The following is a 15823-nucleotide window of genomic DNA, read 5'->3' as shown; positions in this document are numbered from 1 at the left end:
TATGCTTATTTTCTTATTGAACGTCAGAAATTATTGGTGCATCTGTATCTGTGTCAAAGGTGACTGCTCAAATGTTTTTTTTTTTTTTTTTTTTTTTTTTTTGTTTTTTTTTTTTTGTAAGGGGATGGTAGTATTGATCCAACCTTGTAATAATACATAATAATTTATTCCTCCAGTCGCACAAGACTGGTAAATATTGCCTGGATAAATTCACGTTCACCAGAAGTTGCTGAAATAAATGAATCTTTTATAGTGCATGTGCATGTTCATGTTCTCTCTTGTGATCTAAATTGGATCCACCTTCATTACATGCTACAGTCAAAAGTCTTTAATCCGGACTCGCCGGGACTTCGGCGATTCCGGATTATAGATCATCAGTTTAAATCTGGAAAGATGGCATGCAGAAATTATAAAATTAAAAATATGAAACCGTAATTTATGAAATAAAGTGCAATTATGATCTAAAGGATCCACCTTCATTACATGGTACAGTTAAAAGTCTTTAATCCGGACTCGTCGAGACTTCGGCGATTCCGAATTATAAATCATCAGTTTAAATCTCGAAAGATGGCATGCAGAAATTATAAAATTAAAAATATGAAACCGTAATTTATGAAATAAAGAGCAATTATGATCTAAACGGTATCAAATTTTACAAAAAAAAAAAAAAAAAAAAAAAAAAAAAGCTTAATATTTATTTGTTTACTTTATTAAACATTTCTTTAAACGTGCACATAGTCGAAATTAGAAAATTGCAACCAGAAAACTATTTGATGCGTATTCGTGATATTTATGATGACGAGAAATTTAAGTCATATCAAAGACGGAGTACATCGAGATGAAATACTACATTTAGTAAGGAGTTTTAAGCCGAATAAAAGAAAAAACATCTGTCCTGAAGATTAGGATAGTGCTGACAGATCAACTTCAGTTCATTGCGCGCCGCGACGTCCCCCTCTTCCCCCGCGCAGAGCAGCGTGAAATTGATAAACAGATTTCGGAATGGTTAGATAAACAAAGGATATGCCTTTATCCATTTTTTGCAGCAATTCGACTTTTTGTTTGATGGACATCGAAATATGCTTTCGCTTTGTAGATCGTTTGGCAGCTCCAGAATCAGAAATTCTTTTTGCCATAATCAAAAGTTCAAGCTTACTTTTATAAAATTGCTCTAACAGTCTGCAGAAAATAATAAGGCGGATCCAATTAGAAGATTAAGGAACAACGCAATCTGCAACTGAAATAGATAATTAGATAATTTTGGCTTAGCTTATACCGTTCGTTACATTAAACGCGAATGCGTAAAGGTATTATTCACATGCGTTTACGCATGCTTAGAATGTTTGTAGCTTTGAGGTCCAGATTATAGATCATTCCGGATTATGCACGTCCGTATTAAAGACTATTGACTGTACTAGACAGTCATTTATTTACTACGAAATGCTTCTCCCACTCCTAATTCATTTAATTAAAGTGATTGCAACAGTTATATATGGTATATTTTTATAGGTATATGCACTTTGCATTTATGTGTTGGCTCTTCAACTTGCTTTTTTAATATGTCATTTACTTGGATGTCAAAAATTTCCTTTATTGTTGGAACATTTTATCATCATTTGGTATAATTTATACATATATGTATTTTTTTATTCACCTAGCTTATCGCTTGTCTAGTTTTGATTTGTATTTGTCATGTTGGCACGATGTTAAAATGAACTGCAGTTTCTGAAGTAAAGCACGGCAATAATTTGCAATTCCTTGGGAAAAAATAGCTTCAGAATAAGTGCAGCAGTAATAAAGGATAAATTGATTATTTATGTGCTTGTAATATTTTAGTGAAATATTAAAATGCCAAAGAAAGTAAAATTGAAAGCACTGTTTATAAACAAAAGGTTATTTTCCTCCTAGATTACAACCTTGGAGTTAGGATAGAAGAGGAGAGGCTCCAAATGGTTTTTCCCATGCACTGCCTTGAAGCAGTGTTGCACTCCTCGTGGAAGACATTCAGTGACTTGCCATCAAGAACTATACGTTTTGACATGATCAGAATAAATATTTTGTAATTCCGTCGTAAATATATGTATAAACGTATATATTTTCTTTTTCTACACTATTTCAGAATCTTAAGTATGTGAAAAGAAGACATTTTTAAATAACATTTCATTCTGAACAGAATTAAATGCTATACTTTTTCCAGAACACTTTAATTTGAATGCAATATTTGAACAAGTTTTTATTAATTACATTAGAAAGTAATTTTAAGGTAATTCGATTTTATTTGGTTAACAATTACAAAAATTAAGATCAAAGTTTACTGTATCATTAATATTAAAATTGTACAATATTTCTTTTCTATTTACAGAGCTTTTTCCCAATATTACTTTCTCAAACATGAGCTTCTAAGGCATCTTTTAAATAAAAAATCAGAGTCACTTTAAAATTAATGCTTTGTCCAGTTCATTCCAAATTAGAGCACCTTTTATTTCAGTAATGAACTATGTTAAATATTGCTGCTGATTTCCACGTACTGAACTTTCTATGAGTATTCCTGAAGAGGATTAAGAAAGGTGGGTTTTTTTTTTATTTATTTTTTTTAATATTATTTAAAATTTGTAACTGAGTTATTATAAAATGTAAGGAAATAATTCTTTTAATACTTATCAATTTTTTAAAACCCTTAATTTAAACAATACACATTCTAAAAATTCTTCTTTACTGTTTCCTTAAGTATGCATCTCATAGACTGTGCTTTACAAAACCTTTTAACAGAGTGCTACAAACAATTCTTGCTTAAACAGTTTTATAAATATATTGGTCAACAGAATTGCAATTTACATTTACAATTAAATGTCAGGGTTGTCATACATTTAAGTAATATTTATAATAATTATAAATTTAGATATATTTAATAACTAGAATTCTTTACAGTAACATTCACAAGAGCTTATGAATGAATCAATCCTTCATTTCCAAATACATTTATAAATAAATATTTACACAGTTTGTTAAATGTAAATACATGCTTTTTTCAAGGATATGCATAAACAAACATATATATTTAATATTTTTCATTTTCAGCACATGCAAATCTTCAATTTCTGTGCATTCATTATATTTTTTGAGTGAAGTTAATTTACAATAATTTGGCATATATCAGAATTTTTTTACATAAATATGTATAAATATAAACTGAATGAAAATTACATGCATTATTTTTAATACACACTCAAAGGTAATTTTTCCTTTAAAATTCCTCCAAGAAGTCATCTCTTTCTAGCCCGACAGCTCTTGCATGCCTTACTCTACTTAAAAAACTTAACCTGACATATGTGCCTAATTACAAATATTTTAAGATGCAGAATTTTATATTTACATTTAGCCATTAAGTTTCAAACTTTTTACTTAAAACATGTTTTTGGATAACATTCATTATCAAATTCAAATTGTCTAGTAAATATATTTTGGCAGATATACTTTTGCATAACATTCAACAAGAAAGAGCATTAAACAGAGCTTTCAATACGTCTTAATGATTTTACCCTGTTCAATAGCTCTCTAATATTATAAATAACAACTACAAATTTCACATTTAAACATTAAACCCCTTTGTCATCAGATCGCATTCTTGATAGCCTTACTTTGCATAATATCGCTTCATTTTTACTACTTAGTTATAAGGAAATTGAGTTTTAAAGAGAGATAATTTGTGCTATTTTGACACTTCAAAAGTACCTTAAGATATTTCTCATTCTTCACAACATAACATGAATACTGTGCTAAAATTGATATTTTTGTAGTCTAATAATAACTTAGAATTTTATAAAACACAAAATCACTGTTGCAAGTTACTGAAAAATAATAAAGATATTATTTTTGGGTAAATGGTACTAAACTGTACAAATTGCTATTACCCATCAAACAATGAATGCTTCTTTTATGTGGAAGTATCCCTTTAAAATTCCTCCAAGAAGTCATCTCTTTCTAGCCCGACAGCTCTTGCATGCCTTACTCTACTTAAAAAACTTAACCTGACATATGTGCCTAATTACAAATATTTTAAGATGCAGAATTTTATATTTACATTTAGCCATTAAGTTTCAAACTTTTTACTTAAAACATGTTTTTGGATAACATTCATTATCAAATTCAAATTGTCTAGTAAATATATTTTGGCAGATATACTTTTGCATAACATTCAACAAGAAAGAGCATTAAACAGAGCTTTCAATACGTCTTAATGATTTTACCCTGTTCAATAGCTCTCTAATATTATAAATAACAACTACAAATTTCACATTTAAACATTAAACCCCTTTGTCATCAGATCGCATTCTTGATAGCCTTACTTTGCATAATATCGCTTCATTTTTACTACTTAGTTATAAGGAAATTGAGTTTTAAAGAGAGATAATTTGTGCTATTTTGACACTTCAAAAGTACCTTAAGATATTTCTCATTCTTCACAACATAACATGAATACTGTGCTAAAATTGATATTTTTGTAGTCTAATAATAACTTAGAATTTTATAAAACACAAAATCACTGTTGCAAGTTACTGAAAAATAATAAAGATATTATTTTTGGGTAAATGGTACTAAACTGTACAAATTGCTATTACCCATCAAACAATGAATGCTTCTTTTATGTGGAAGTATCCCTGCTTTTCTATTTGTGTGAAAATACTACTAAAGTACTGTCAAGGATGTTGTGGATGAAAGCAAAAAACATCCCTTCTGGAGATCAGAGCTTGGAAGCACTGCATCAGTCGTAATGTGGGACTGGTGCCTCCTTTTATTCTTAGCCCCATGATTACAACAGTTTGTTTACAGCATTTAAATAATCTAAAAATAAAAAGCAGCTCATAATCTTATCTCAAATTAATAAAATATCTTTTTTAGTAAATTTGAATTTTTATTTGTATTTTCCCTCCATATTCTCTTTAAAATAAAATATAGACCATAATAGTAACCAGAAATCCAACAGCAAAATCAGCTTCAGATGGTATTATAATATATACAATTATGTTTTAAACCATGCCATAATCTGCATAGTAAAAAGTTCAGTAACCGAACCATGCATTAATTAAAAATTGATGAGCCTGTGACAGGAAGATGTGCACCCATATTGGCACTGAAGCAAAGATTACCAGGTCATGCTATAAAAAACAGTCTTCGGTTCCTCGTCAAATTTGTCATAATCAAGAATTTCTCGCAGCTCCCTGTAATTAGGACTTTTATTTTTTTAATTTATTTTTTTGGGGGGGACAGGACATTTTGAGACATGGAAAAACAAGAGTTGGTAATAGGTAGAGGCTCCACTTTCAAATGTCTATCTAAAACTGATGAGTTCAAATCACTGGGATAATTATTTGTGACATATTTTTATGCACTTTGCGTTTTTGTGTTAGTGGTTCAGCTTGTTCTTTTACTGTGTCATTTACTTAGATGACAGACATTTCTTTTATTGTTGGAACATTTTATTTTCATTTCATATATTTTAAGACACAAATAATAACACAGAAATTGAGCAATTGAAGAGTCAGGTTTTGGGGCAACATCTTGAAAAAATCTGTCTCCTACCTGCTCAACAATTATTCACTAAATGCAAATTAATTTAGTTTAAATTTCTTTTTTAAAGTTTTTTGAAAAAAAATTATATATCTTTAGATACTTGCTTTCTGAATTTTAATGATATTGCAAATTAGTTCGCAGCAATAATTAATAATTTTATTTTTTTTAAATATAATTTTCATAACTTAAAAAAATTAATTAGCTTTATATGAATGGCATAATGATACAGTATTTGTTAACTTCAATTATTTAATTTATTTAACTTTACTAATTAGTTTCTTATGAAATAATATATATATATATGTGTGTGTGTGTTCATTGGTGGTCTTTTCACTCTCCTTGTTTACCATGTATGCACAAAATTAAAATGAATTATGGTTATTTATTAGTTTTTGAAGAAATGTAGTAATTTATAATTCCTTCAAAAAGTTAGTTTCAGAATATCTGAGAACGTCAGTAATGAACAATAAATAGATGACGAAATAAAACTGAAAACACACTGTTTAAAAGCAAAACGTTTTCCTCATAAGTTACACAGTATGTTTACTGTATTAAAATACCCTAAAAAATAAAAAAGGAGCTCATATCTTGAGTCAAATTAAAAATAATTTGTACTGTTTGCTTTAACCACAGCAACAGCTAAAGACTGTGCAATAACACTAATAGAAATCATTCCACAATATGATCTACCTAGATGTGTCATTAGTGACAATGCACCACATTTTGTTAGTAATAAAATGCAACAAGTTTGTTTCTTCTGGAAAACTAAGCAAACCTTAACTCTAGTTTATCACCCACAGAATAATCCTGTGGAAAGGGAGAACAGAACAAAAACTTAAGCCTCGTTTGGCCATGTTAGTCACAATCAATCATACTTCCCGAAGACAGAAGATACCAACAATTAGAATCATGCTTAATATAGCAAAAAGTAACTCCACCAGTCAGACAGCTGTAAATCTCATGTTTGGATGAGAGCTACATACTACTGATGATACTGCCCATGATTTTTGAAGTGAAGTCAAAAATGATTATTTTTAACCCTGAGATAATCTCATTCATATATATATATGTAATGCACTAATTGTCATAATAAAAGCAAAGGAAATGACGGAACACTGTAGATGCGTGATTAGACCCATACTGAAGAAGAATTTTGATTGCGTAGTATTTAAAGAACTTGGCAGTCGAGGCAGTTTTAATTCCATTTTTATTTCCAGCTGATATGTGTGGCCACAATCACCTGACACTCTAGTCGTGCCTTTCCACAGAAGATTTACATTTTTGATATTGTTGGGATAGCAAGCAAGCCAACGAAATTACATCTTAGCACATTAGAGAGCAAAAGCTGAAGTGCGTCGTTATGAAAGATGGAAGCACACGAAGAGAAAAGTTTTGGTTTACAATTCGGTGATTGGTCGTCAAGAAGCATCTGGTATTAACGGTTATGTAAGATCGCATGATTAATTTGAATGACGCAATGCAGATAAGTTATTACGATTTTAGAATAGAGAGGAAGAATTAATGTTTACAGTTATATTATAATTCTGATTCATACATTGTTATCTTACATATTTCCCCCTTCAAAAAGAAAAAGGCGTAGCGACAGAGAAGCCTTTTTAAAGAGAAAGACTTAAAGCCCTAGCAAATGTAAAAAAAAATAAAAATAAATAAATCATAAAATTTTTGTCCTGTAAAGTATAATTATCAATTTTTTTTAATAAATTTTTAATTTTTAAAGTCCTATTGAATTTTTCAGCATTTCAATCCAAATGTCTTTTTGTCTGAGAGTTCACATAATCATAATTCTTCAGGGAAGGTTCTTGTTATTACATATATACACTGTGCAGATAAGAAATTTAAACAAGGTGACAAAGTAACCATCATGTATTGGTCCTGCAGTCATACGAAGGCCAAAATGGCACTCCACTGCTCCCACTCTGAGGAAGAAATTAAGCAAAGAAGACACTTGACCAACCATGATGGCCCACCTCTCCTAGAAAACAAACTTGAAACCAGATCATCTCTCTAAAATCCAGCTGCCAAGATGATGTGTGTCAAAGATGCCTTATATAATTTAAGGGAAAGTGTGTAACAGATGTTGTAACTCGAAACCTGCGACTCTTCAATCAAATTAGACCATCTGCTCTGGGTCACATGAGCAGATGTGAGAAAACTCGGACAAATCGCAAGACAGATGTAACAGCAACTTGATTACTTTTACATTTGTGGGTGTAGTTCTTATAAAATAAATGTATGTGTCATGCTTTATGCTTTCATTACGGCCCTGAGATGACTTTTCTTTCCATTTTATAGCAAGAAGCATGTTTTTATTTTTATTGAGACATTTAATTAGTAGAAACAAAGCATACACATATCATTAAAAAGTTATACATAAGAGGTGTTCAAATGAAAAGATACGAAACTTCATAACAAATAAACCAGTTGAAATCTGAATATGCTGCTTTGGCATAATGTCGTGAGATGTAAGAACGCGAATATAGGTGTCCAGCATGGTTATGCATATGCGCTGGGTGCCCGCACATGATGCAGGTGAGAAGCATTTGTGTGTTCCATCCAATTGATGCAGCAGTGCATGTGAGAATATTATGTGCATGAACATTATGTGCAGTGCATGTGAGAACATGTGAGCCGATACTTATCAGCAGATAGTGTACATATACAGGGAGACTGCATGTCCAACAAATCAGTGAGAAATAGGAGTGCCAGCTTTGTGAAGGCTTAGAATTATTGAGTGATGACCCGAGACCAGACCAAGCCAGGCCAGGTAAAAACGGTAATCGCAGCTGAACTCACTGACAACGTGAATGACCTGGTGAGCGACATCTCAAAGGGAAGCGTTCCAACTCGGATGATGAACTGAAGGACATAGTGGAGGACTGGCTCCTATCACAGTAACAACATTCCTGGAAACAGGATATCCTTCGGCTCATGAAACAGTGGGATACAAGTGCTCAGGCCTCTTGTGATAACTTTTGAATAAGGACTTCGATATATCCATAGTGTCTTCTTCTTTCCATTTGAACACCCCTAACAGCCAATAGATAAAATGAACACCAAAAAATAAAATTTATGCAAAGCAATATGAAAAACAAGAAAATTACCTTTTTCACAACAACAATCACAAATTTCTTTTCTTCAACATTATAATCACAAACTCTATTACTATCAACAAGAAATTTTCCTGAAATATTTAAAAGAAATGTATTATTTCAGATATTATAAGCAATCATTCATGAATCACTCTAGTGGTTTTTCAGTTATATAGCTGTATATTTTCATATAGTATGAAAACAATAATTAAATATGAAAGAATGCTTACAGTAAAATATGAAATAGGTTAACATAAGGCTGTCAATTAGTAAAAATCCTTTAAGCAAATAATATTGTATTCAATGCCACAAATAATATACTCAAAAACCTTCAATACATTTATGAGTCCACCTAGTAACAATACATTTATCAGTCTACCTGGTAATAATACATGATTTTCCTTTTCATGGTACTTGATAATATGATTTTCAACAGCTTTAGTCACATTTGCGTTCTTCAGTGGAATGATGTTAATACAGTCAAAAGTCGTTAATCCGGACTCGTCGGGACTTCGGCGATTCCGGATTATCGATTTTTCTGGATTATAGATCATCCCTTTAAATCTGGTAAGATGGCATGCAGAAATTATAAAATTTAAAATATGAAACCGTAATTTATGAAATGAACAATTATGATCTAAAGGGCATCAAAATTTACAAAAAAAAAAAAAAAAAAACCTTAATATTTATTTGTTTACTTTATTAAACATTTATTTCAATGTAAGTTGTTTAAGTTGCTTCGTTTTCTGTGATAATACTTTCTCTTTAATTCTATAAACAGGCATAATTTCTTGTTCAGTTACAAAGTTCCGCTGTTTAAGTCCCGTAATTGCTGTGCCGAGAATACCGACTTACTTGTCAATCAAAATGCTTTTGTTTTCAATAACCTCTGGGTCACTTTCTTCACTATCGGAAGCGAATTATAATGACGAGGAACTTGATTTAAATCATATCAAAGACGGAGTACATCGAGATGAAATACTACACTTAGTAAGGAATTATAAGCCAAATAAATTAAAAACATCTGCCCTGAAGATAAGGATAGTGCTGACAGATCAACTTCCAATCCGCGGCGTGAAACTGATAAACAGATTTCGGATTTCAAAACATACTTTCGCTTTGTAGATACAAATTACATATTAGTAAATATATATCGGAAATTCTATTTGACATAATTGAAAGTTCAAGCTTACTTTTATGAAATTGCTCTAACAGTCTGCAAAAAATAATAAGCCAGATCCAATTCGAAGATTCAGGAACAACGCAATCTGCAACATTAACTGAATTAGATAATTTTAGCTCAGCTTATACCTTCGTTACACATTAAACACGCATGTGCACAAACATATTCGCAGCCGTAAAGGTCTTATGCGCTCTCGTAAACGCCTCGTGAACGCGACGCATGCGCAGAAAGTTTGTAGCTTTGAGGTCCGGATTATGGGTGTCCGAATTAATTAACCGACTTTTGACTGTATCAGAAAATTCATTTTTCCACAAGTTTTTATCATCAGTGTTCCAAAGATTTACTGAAAGTCTTGAGCAGTTAAGTCCACTTTATCTCACAAAACTTACCTCATTTCCAATTTTTTTAAGAATTAAGAAACAATTTTTAATCAGCTTTTATATGAGAGTAATGAATAAAACCTGGTTTTTCTAAACTACTACATTTATTTGTGGTTCCAACAATAATAGTAGTAATAATATAGCATTTGACTAAGATATAATTTCAATTACATGTGAAGACAAAATATGACAAATGAAATAGTGAAGACAAAGAGGAAGATGACCTCAAAACGGACTTTGCATAAAATAAAACTAACAATAGCAGACATTGAACCATTAAATAAAATGAAATGCACTAAGTAAGTGAAATAAGTTATGTGCTAAGTGAGTGTGTGTGAGCATGTGCACCTAATAAAGAGTGACAGCAAATTTTTCTTTTTAGTTTTCAAGAGCAATTAGCTTAAAATATTAAAATAAGTACTGCCTAGATTGATATTTAATGCAACACAGAAAGAAAAAATGATCTTGTTACCTAATTTAAATATCATTATAAAATATATAATTGATACAAATAAGACATCATAAATTTTACAACACACCACTCTTAATTGTTTAGTAGGAATGTATTTTTTTTTTAACCTTTACTAATGCAAGATTAAAGAAGAGAGTATAAATATAACAATACCTCATATTACTTATTCACTTTTAAATATCCAATAACTGTACAAGAAAAACTCTCTAGAGCTGTGATGTATTGATGCCTGCATTATCAGTAATTGTAGAATATTTCAATATACTTTTGTTATCAATATAAGACAATGAAAAAAATCATAATATGAAGCAAATGCCAGTGAGTGATTTTAGACATTTAAACAACACACAATTCACTGTGATTGTAAACTCAAAAGAAATTACTCACACAAGATGTATATCACATTCCCACAAAATATTTTGACACCTCAGTTAGAGACATACATAGAACCTCAGTTAGAGACATAAATAGAGGGTTCATACATAGAACCATTCACTGCAATATCTAATAAACTATGGAAAATAATTGTCATTGCTTTCAGTAGTAAAAATGTCACCGTCATTCCAAAATATAATCAGCATAAAGTGCTTCATTCCAAAATGCAATCAGTACAAGCCAGCAGTAATCAATTTAGTAATATTAAAGGGGGGGAGGGTGGCTTCTGGGAGGTGTTTTGCCTGTGCAACAGGACCATGTTAAAAGAACTCAAAATTGATTTAACTTTGCTTTACAATGCCTGATTGAGTTTATTCAATTATTTATATTATGGTTCTGAAATAAAATATACTAATTTCATATCCTAACTTTTACGTGTTTTGGCCAATTCAATTTCACTATTTTCTTATTTTTTATACTGAGAAAATTCTGAGTAGAGAAGAGCTTCAGTTTATGAAAGTACTTTTACAGAAGATAAAAATAAAATTAATAATGAATGTGCATACTATCCTGTGAATAAATTTAAGTAATTTGTAAGATAGTATCTCCCACCTTACTGTAAGCCTTTGTGATACATTGGAAACATATCCCACTACCAATTATGAGGGTAGGGGGGGTCCGGAGTTCAAATCCCGGCTAGCATTTGACACTTTTTTGTCCCCTGCCTCTAAAAAATAAAAAATTGCTTTCAAGTGGCACAAATTAAAATGTGGTAGATGTTAATTCATCACCATCAGAATCCGGCAACTAGATCTAAAGGCCCCTGTGCCTTTATGGTATAATTAGAAACATGTCAGTCTATAAATTGACAGGACCAAAGTTTGAATCCTGGTGAACATACTGTATTTTCTTTGTCCTATTTCCAAAGCGAATTTAATTACTCTATGTATTGATTAAAACAAAATTAAATTCAAATATCTACTGATTAAACATCTGGTTGAATCTTCATATAAAGTTCTACAAATGTCTACAATAGTTTAAGACAATTCACATCAATTAAAAATTTAATAAGAAAAATTATGCTGATGATCACTAGGAATGACGGAATGAAATTTACTAAATTTAAGCTTTGTTAATTCAATAACGAAACTTAAGCTTTTTTATTTGCACACTTGAATTTTATTACTGAAAAATACTTAACTTGAATAATAAGTATTATTCATTCATTACTTAACTTGAATAATAAGTATTATTCATTAAAAAAAACCCTTAATAATATTTATTTTCTTGCTGAAAAGGCTAAAAATTAAAAACTAGGAGATTTAGTTATCTACTGGGAGACTGAGAAATGTGTTGGAAAAACGGAAGAGTTAACAGTTATGAGATTTAATGAATGGCAATCATGTTTCATGGCAAGCAAAATATGCATAATATACGAAACTACTACAGTCATAAATAAAACTCACTTATTATAAAAAAACTTACCTGCATACATTAATTTCATGTTTTTTGCAGGAAATTCATGACCCTTCACCTTTTCAATCTTCTCTTTAAACTTCCTTACCTTTGAAATAAAAATGAAATACTCCTATTTCATAACATTATGAAATGTAAATGCTACATAATTTCATTGCAATACAGTTAGCAATTTAAACAACTACCAGTTTTAAATGTTATTTAATGTTAAAAATAGTTGGTAATATTCGCGGTATGTTTTTAACAAACTTGATGAAAAAAATCACATGAAAGATTTCAAATAGAATAGATATACAGTTGAACTCGCCAGCATGAATGGACGGCGATATTTGTTCGTTATAACCGAGTGCTCGTAAAAAAAAACGATTTTGTGAAAAAAATCATAAAAATGTATACAGTACAAAATTCGTAATCCGGACTCGTTGGGACTTCAGCGATTCTGGATTAGGGGTTTTTCCGGATTATAGATCATCAATTTAAATCTGGTAATATGGCATGCAGAAATTATACAATTAAAAATATGAAACCGTAATTTATGAAATAAAGAGCAATTATGATCTAAAGGGTATCAAAATTTACAAAAAAAAAGCTTAATATTTATTTCTTTACTTTATTAAACATTTCTTTCAATGTAAGTTGTTTTAAGTTGCTTCGTTTTTTGTGCTAATACTTTTTCTTTAATTCGATAAACAGACAAATTTCTTGTTCAGTTACAAAGTTCCTGTAATTGCTGTGTCGAGAATACCCACTAACTTGTCAATCGAAATTTTTTCGTTTTCAGTAGCCTCTCTGTCACTTTCTTCACTATCGGAAGCAGTATTTTCTGGATTTAGAACAACACTACAGATTTCACCGTTAATTGATTCATGATTGGGGCATTGTCGTCGCAATGAAAAACTTCTGTTATATCATCTTCATTTATTACTGCTTCCCCACATTTCTTTAAAAAATCCAATAACTGAAAAATTTCACCTTTAGTTTGGGATGTTCGAAAACCTTCAAATTCGCAGCTATCATCTTCATCATCCTCACCATGAAATATGGTAGCTGGCCATAAATTATGCCAAGCATTTTTTAACGTATCTGGAGACACATCCTCCCATGATCTTGCGATGCTCCACACAGCAGATTTTATGCTAAAAAATTTCAAAAAGTCTTGAATAGTCTTTTTGTTTGATGAACATCGAAACATGCTTTCGCTTTGTAGATCCTTTGGCAGCTCCAGAATTGAAAACTCTTTTTGACATAATCGAAAGTTCAAGCTTAATTTTTATAAAATTGCTCTAACAGTCTGCAAAAAATAATCAGCCTGATCCAATTAGAAAATTAAGGAATAGCGCAATCTGCAACATTAACGGAAATGCCTTAGAATCAGTAAAGATAATTTTAGCGTAGCTTATACCGTCCGTTATGCATTAAACGCGCATGCGTAAAGCATACAGATTATGGACTTTGTACTGTATATACTTAGTATATTATAACTACTTTACTTTTTATTTCTGTACAGTATAAAAGTAGTTGGTTAATATATTTTGGGCTGCCTTATATTGTCACGGTTTCTTGTGTTACAGTTTTTCGGAGAAGACCCAAAAAACCTCATCATTTGCACCCGTCTTCAGAAGAAAATTGAAGTTTTTTTACACACTCAAAAGTATGTTGCAGGTGGCTCAGCTTGAATTTCTTCACATATCATCACCACTTTCAACATTTTTCATCTGCTTTAGCTTCAATTTCAGCTAAAATGATAGCATTCATGTCAACAGATATTTAATCTTCAAATTCTATTTCCAAATTTTACATGATATTAACTTTTTCCTCAGTAATCTGCCCCTCTTGAGAAATGTCCAATTCAGCCTTGCAAAATCAAATGGTAATGCATGTTGATGTAAAGCTTTTCCATAATGTTCATTAAATGTATCACTTTGAGTATGTTTACATTAGCATTTGAGGTTGTTTCAATTTTTTCTTTTAAATCAATAAACATCAAAATCATCAAGTGCTTACGAAAGATTGATTTTAAACTTTTGATGATCCCTTGGTCCACAGAATACATAACAGTTGTAGAATTCGGTGATAAAAATTAAGGCCACCATCGCACATGTGCATTGTTTATGACTCATCACTAACTTTCAGTTGACTTCGGTATGTTAAAATTTTTTTTCAAGAAAGGATCAGCTGAGCTAAAGAAGTGGAACTCAGTAGGAATTTTATGAATCACAAACCTGTTGCTCGCTATAACTGGGGTTTGCTCGTTTAAAGCAGGTTATGCTCCCATAGACTTAACTTTGTACAAATCAAGTATTTTCGATTTCCTCATTAAATTTGGTTTTTCATTAAATCAGGACACATTATCAGTGAGTTTTACTGCATATATAAGCTGGTGAAACTTTCATTTGAGGCATTCTTCTGATTACATGAAAAAAGCAAGATTGGCATCAGAGCTAGTATGGCCATACAGCAAAGCAGGAGGTTGGAGGAAAAGAAATTTGAAACATTCAGAAAGCTACTTGGCAGCAAAAGCCAAAAAATGTGAATTGCATCAGAAAGGAATCAAATTTTTTATGCACATTTTATAATTTTTAAGAAATCAATTATTTCTTGATTCTAATATGCCACAGATAAGTAAAAATAAATAAAAAAAACTACTAATAGAATAATTTAAAAAGGGAGGCATTAGTAAAAAAAGCTAAATGTTGTTTGGAAAAGAAAGGCACCAATGTAAAATTTACATGGAGGTAGGAAGTAAGATGGAGAGGCCCTAACCAGTTTCTCCCATACACTGCTACGAAGCACTGGCGATCCCTTTGTGGTGACCAAAACATCGGGTGATTTACCATTAAGATCGATGGGTTTTGACATGATCGGTTGTAAATATTTTGTAATTACATCATAAATATAAATATAAATGTATATAATTTCTTTCTCTACAGTATTTCAGAGTGCTAAGTATACGAAAAAATACATTTATAAACAACATCTCATTCTGAACGAAATTAAATGCTATTCTTTTCACAGAACAGTTCGCTTAGAATGGTTTAACTTGAATGATATATTTTCACAAGTTTTCGTTAATTACATTAGAAAAAAAAAATTAAGGTAATTCGATTTTATTTAATTAAGGATTACAAAAATTAAGATGAGTTTATTATATTATTAATATTAAAATTATGCACTATTTTTTTCTATTTAATACAGCTTCTTCCTAAAATACTTTCTCAAATATGACATGATTTTTTTAGCTTCTGAGGCATCTTTT

At 30.8% G+C, this 15823-nt stretch overlaps 1 protein-coding gene across 1 annotated transcript in view; it reads right to left on the bottom strand.

Annotated features, from left to right (window-relative positions):
- LOC118204348 (lysine-specific demethylase RAD23A-like) overlaps positions 1–15823 on the bottom strand; it is a 114655-nt gene that overhangs the window by 84023 nt on the left and 14809 nt on the right. The window contains exons 2-3 of the mRNA XM_085809723.1: positions 12577–12655; positions 8694–8773 (exon numbers count right to left, since the gene is read on the bottom strand). Of these exons, the coding sequence (XP_085665849.1) occupies positions 8694–8773; positions 12577–12655 (159 nt within the window). The remainder of the gene's footprint in view (positions 1–8693; positions 8774–12576; positions 12656–15823) is intronic.

This window comes from Stegodyphus dumicola, chromosome X2, assembly GCF_044657685.1.
Source record: "Stegodyphus dumicola isolate Sdum_Otavi_A_Nest chromosome X2, ASM4465768v1".
Classification (NCBI taxonomy): Eukaryota; Metazoa; Arthropoda; class Arachnida; order Araneae; family Eresidae; genus Stegodyphus; species Stegodyphus dumicola.
This window is presented reverse-complemented; position numbering and strand designations above follow the sequence as displayed.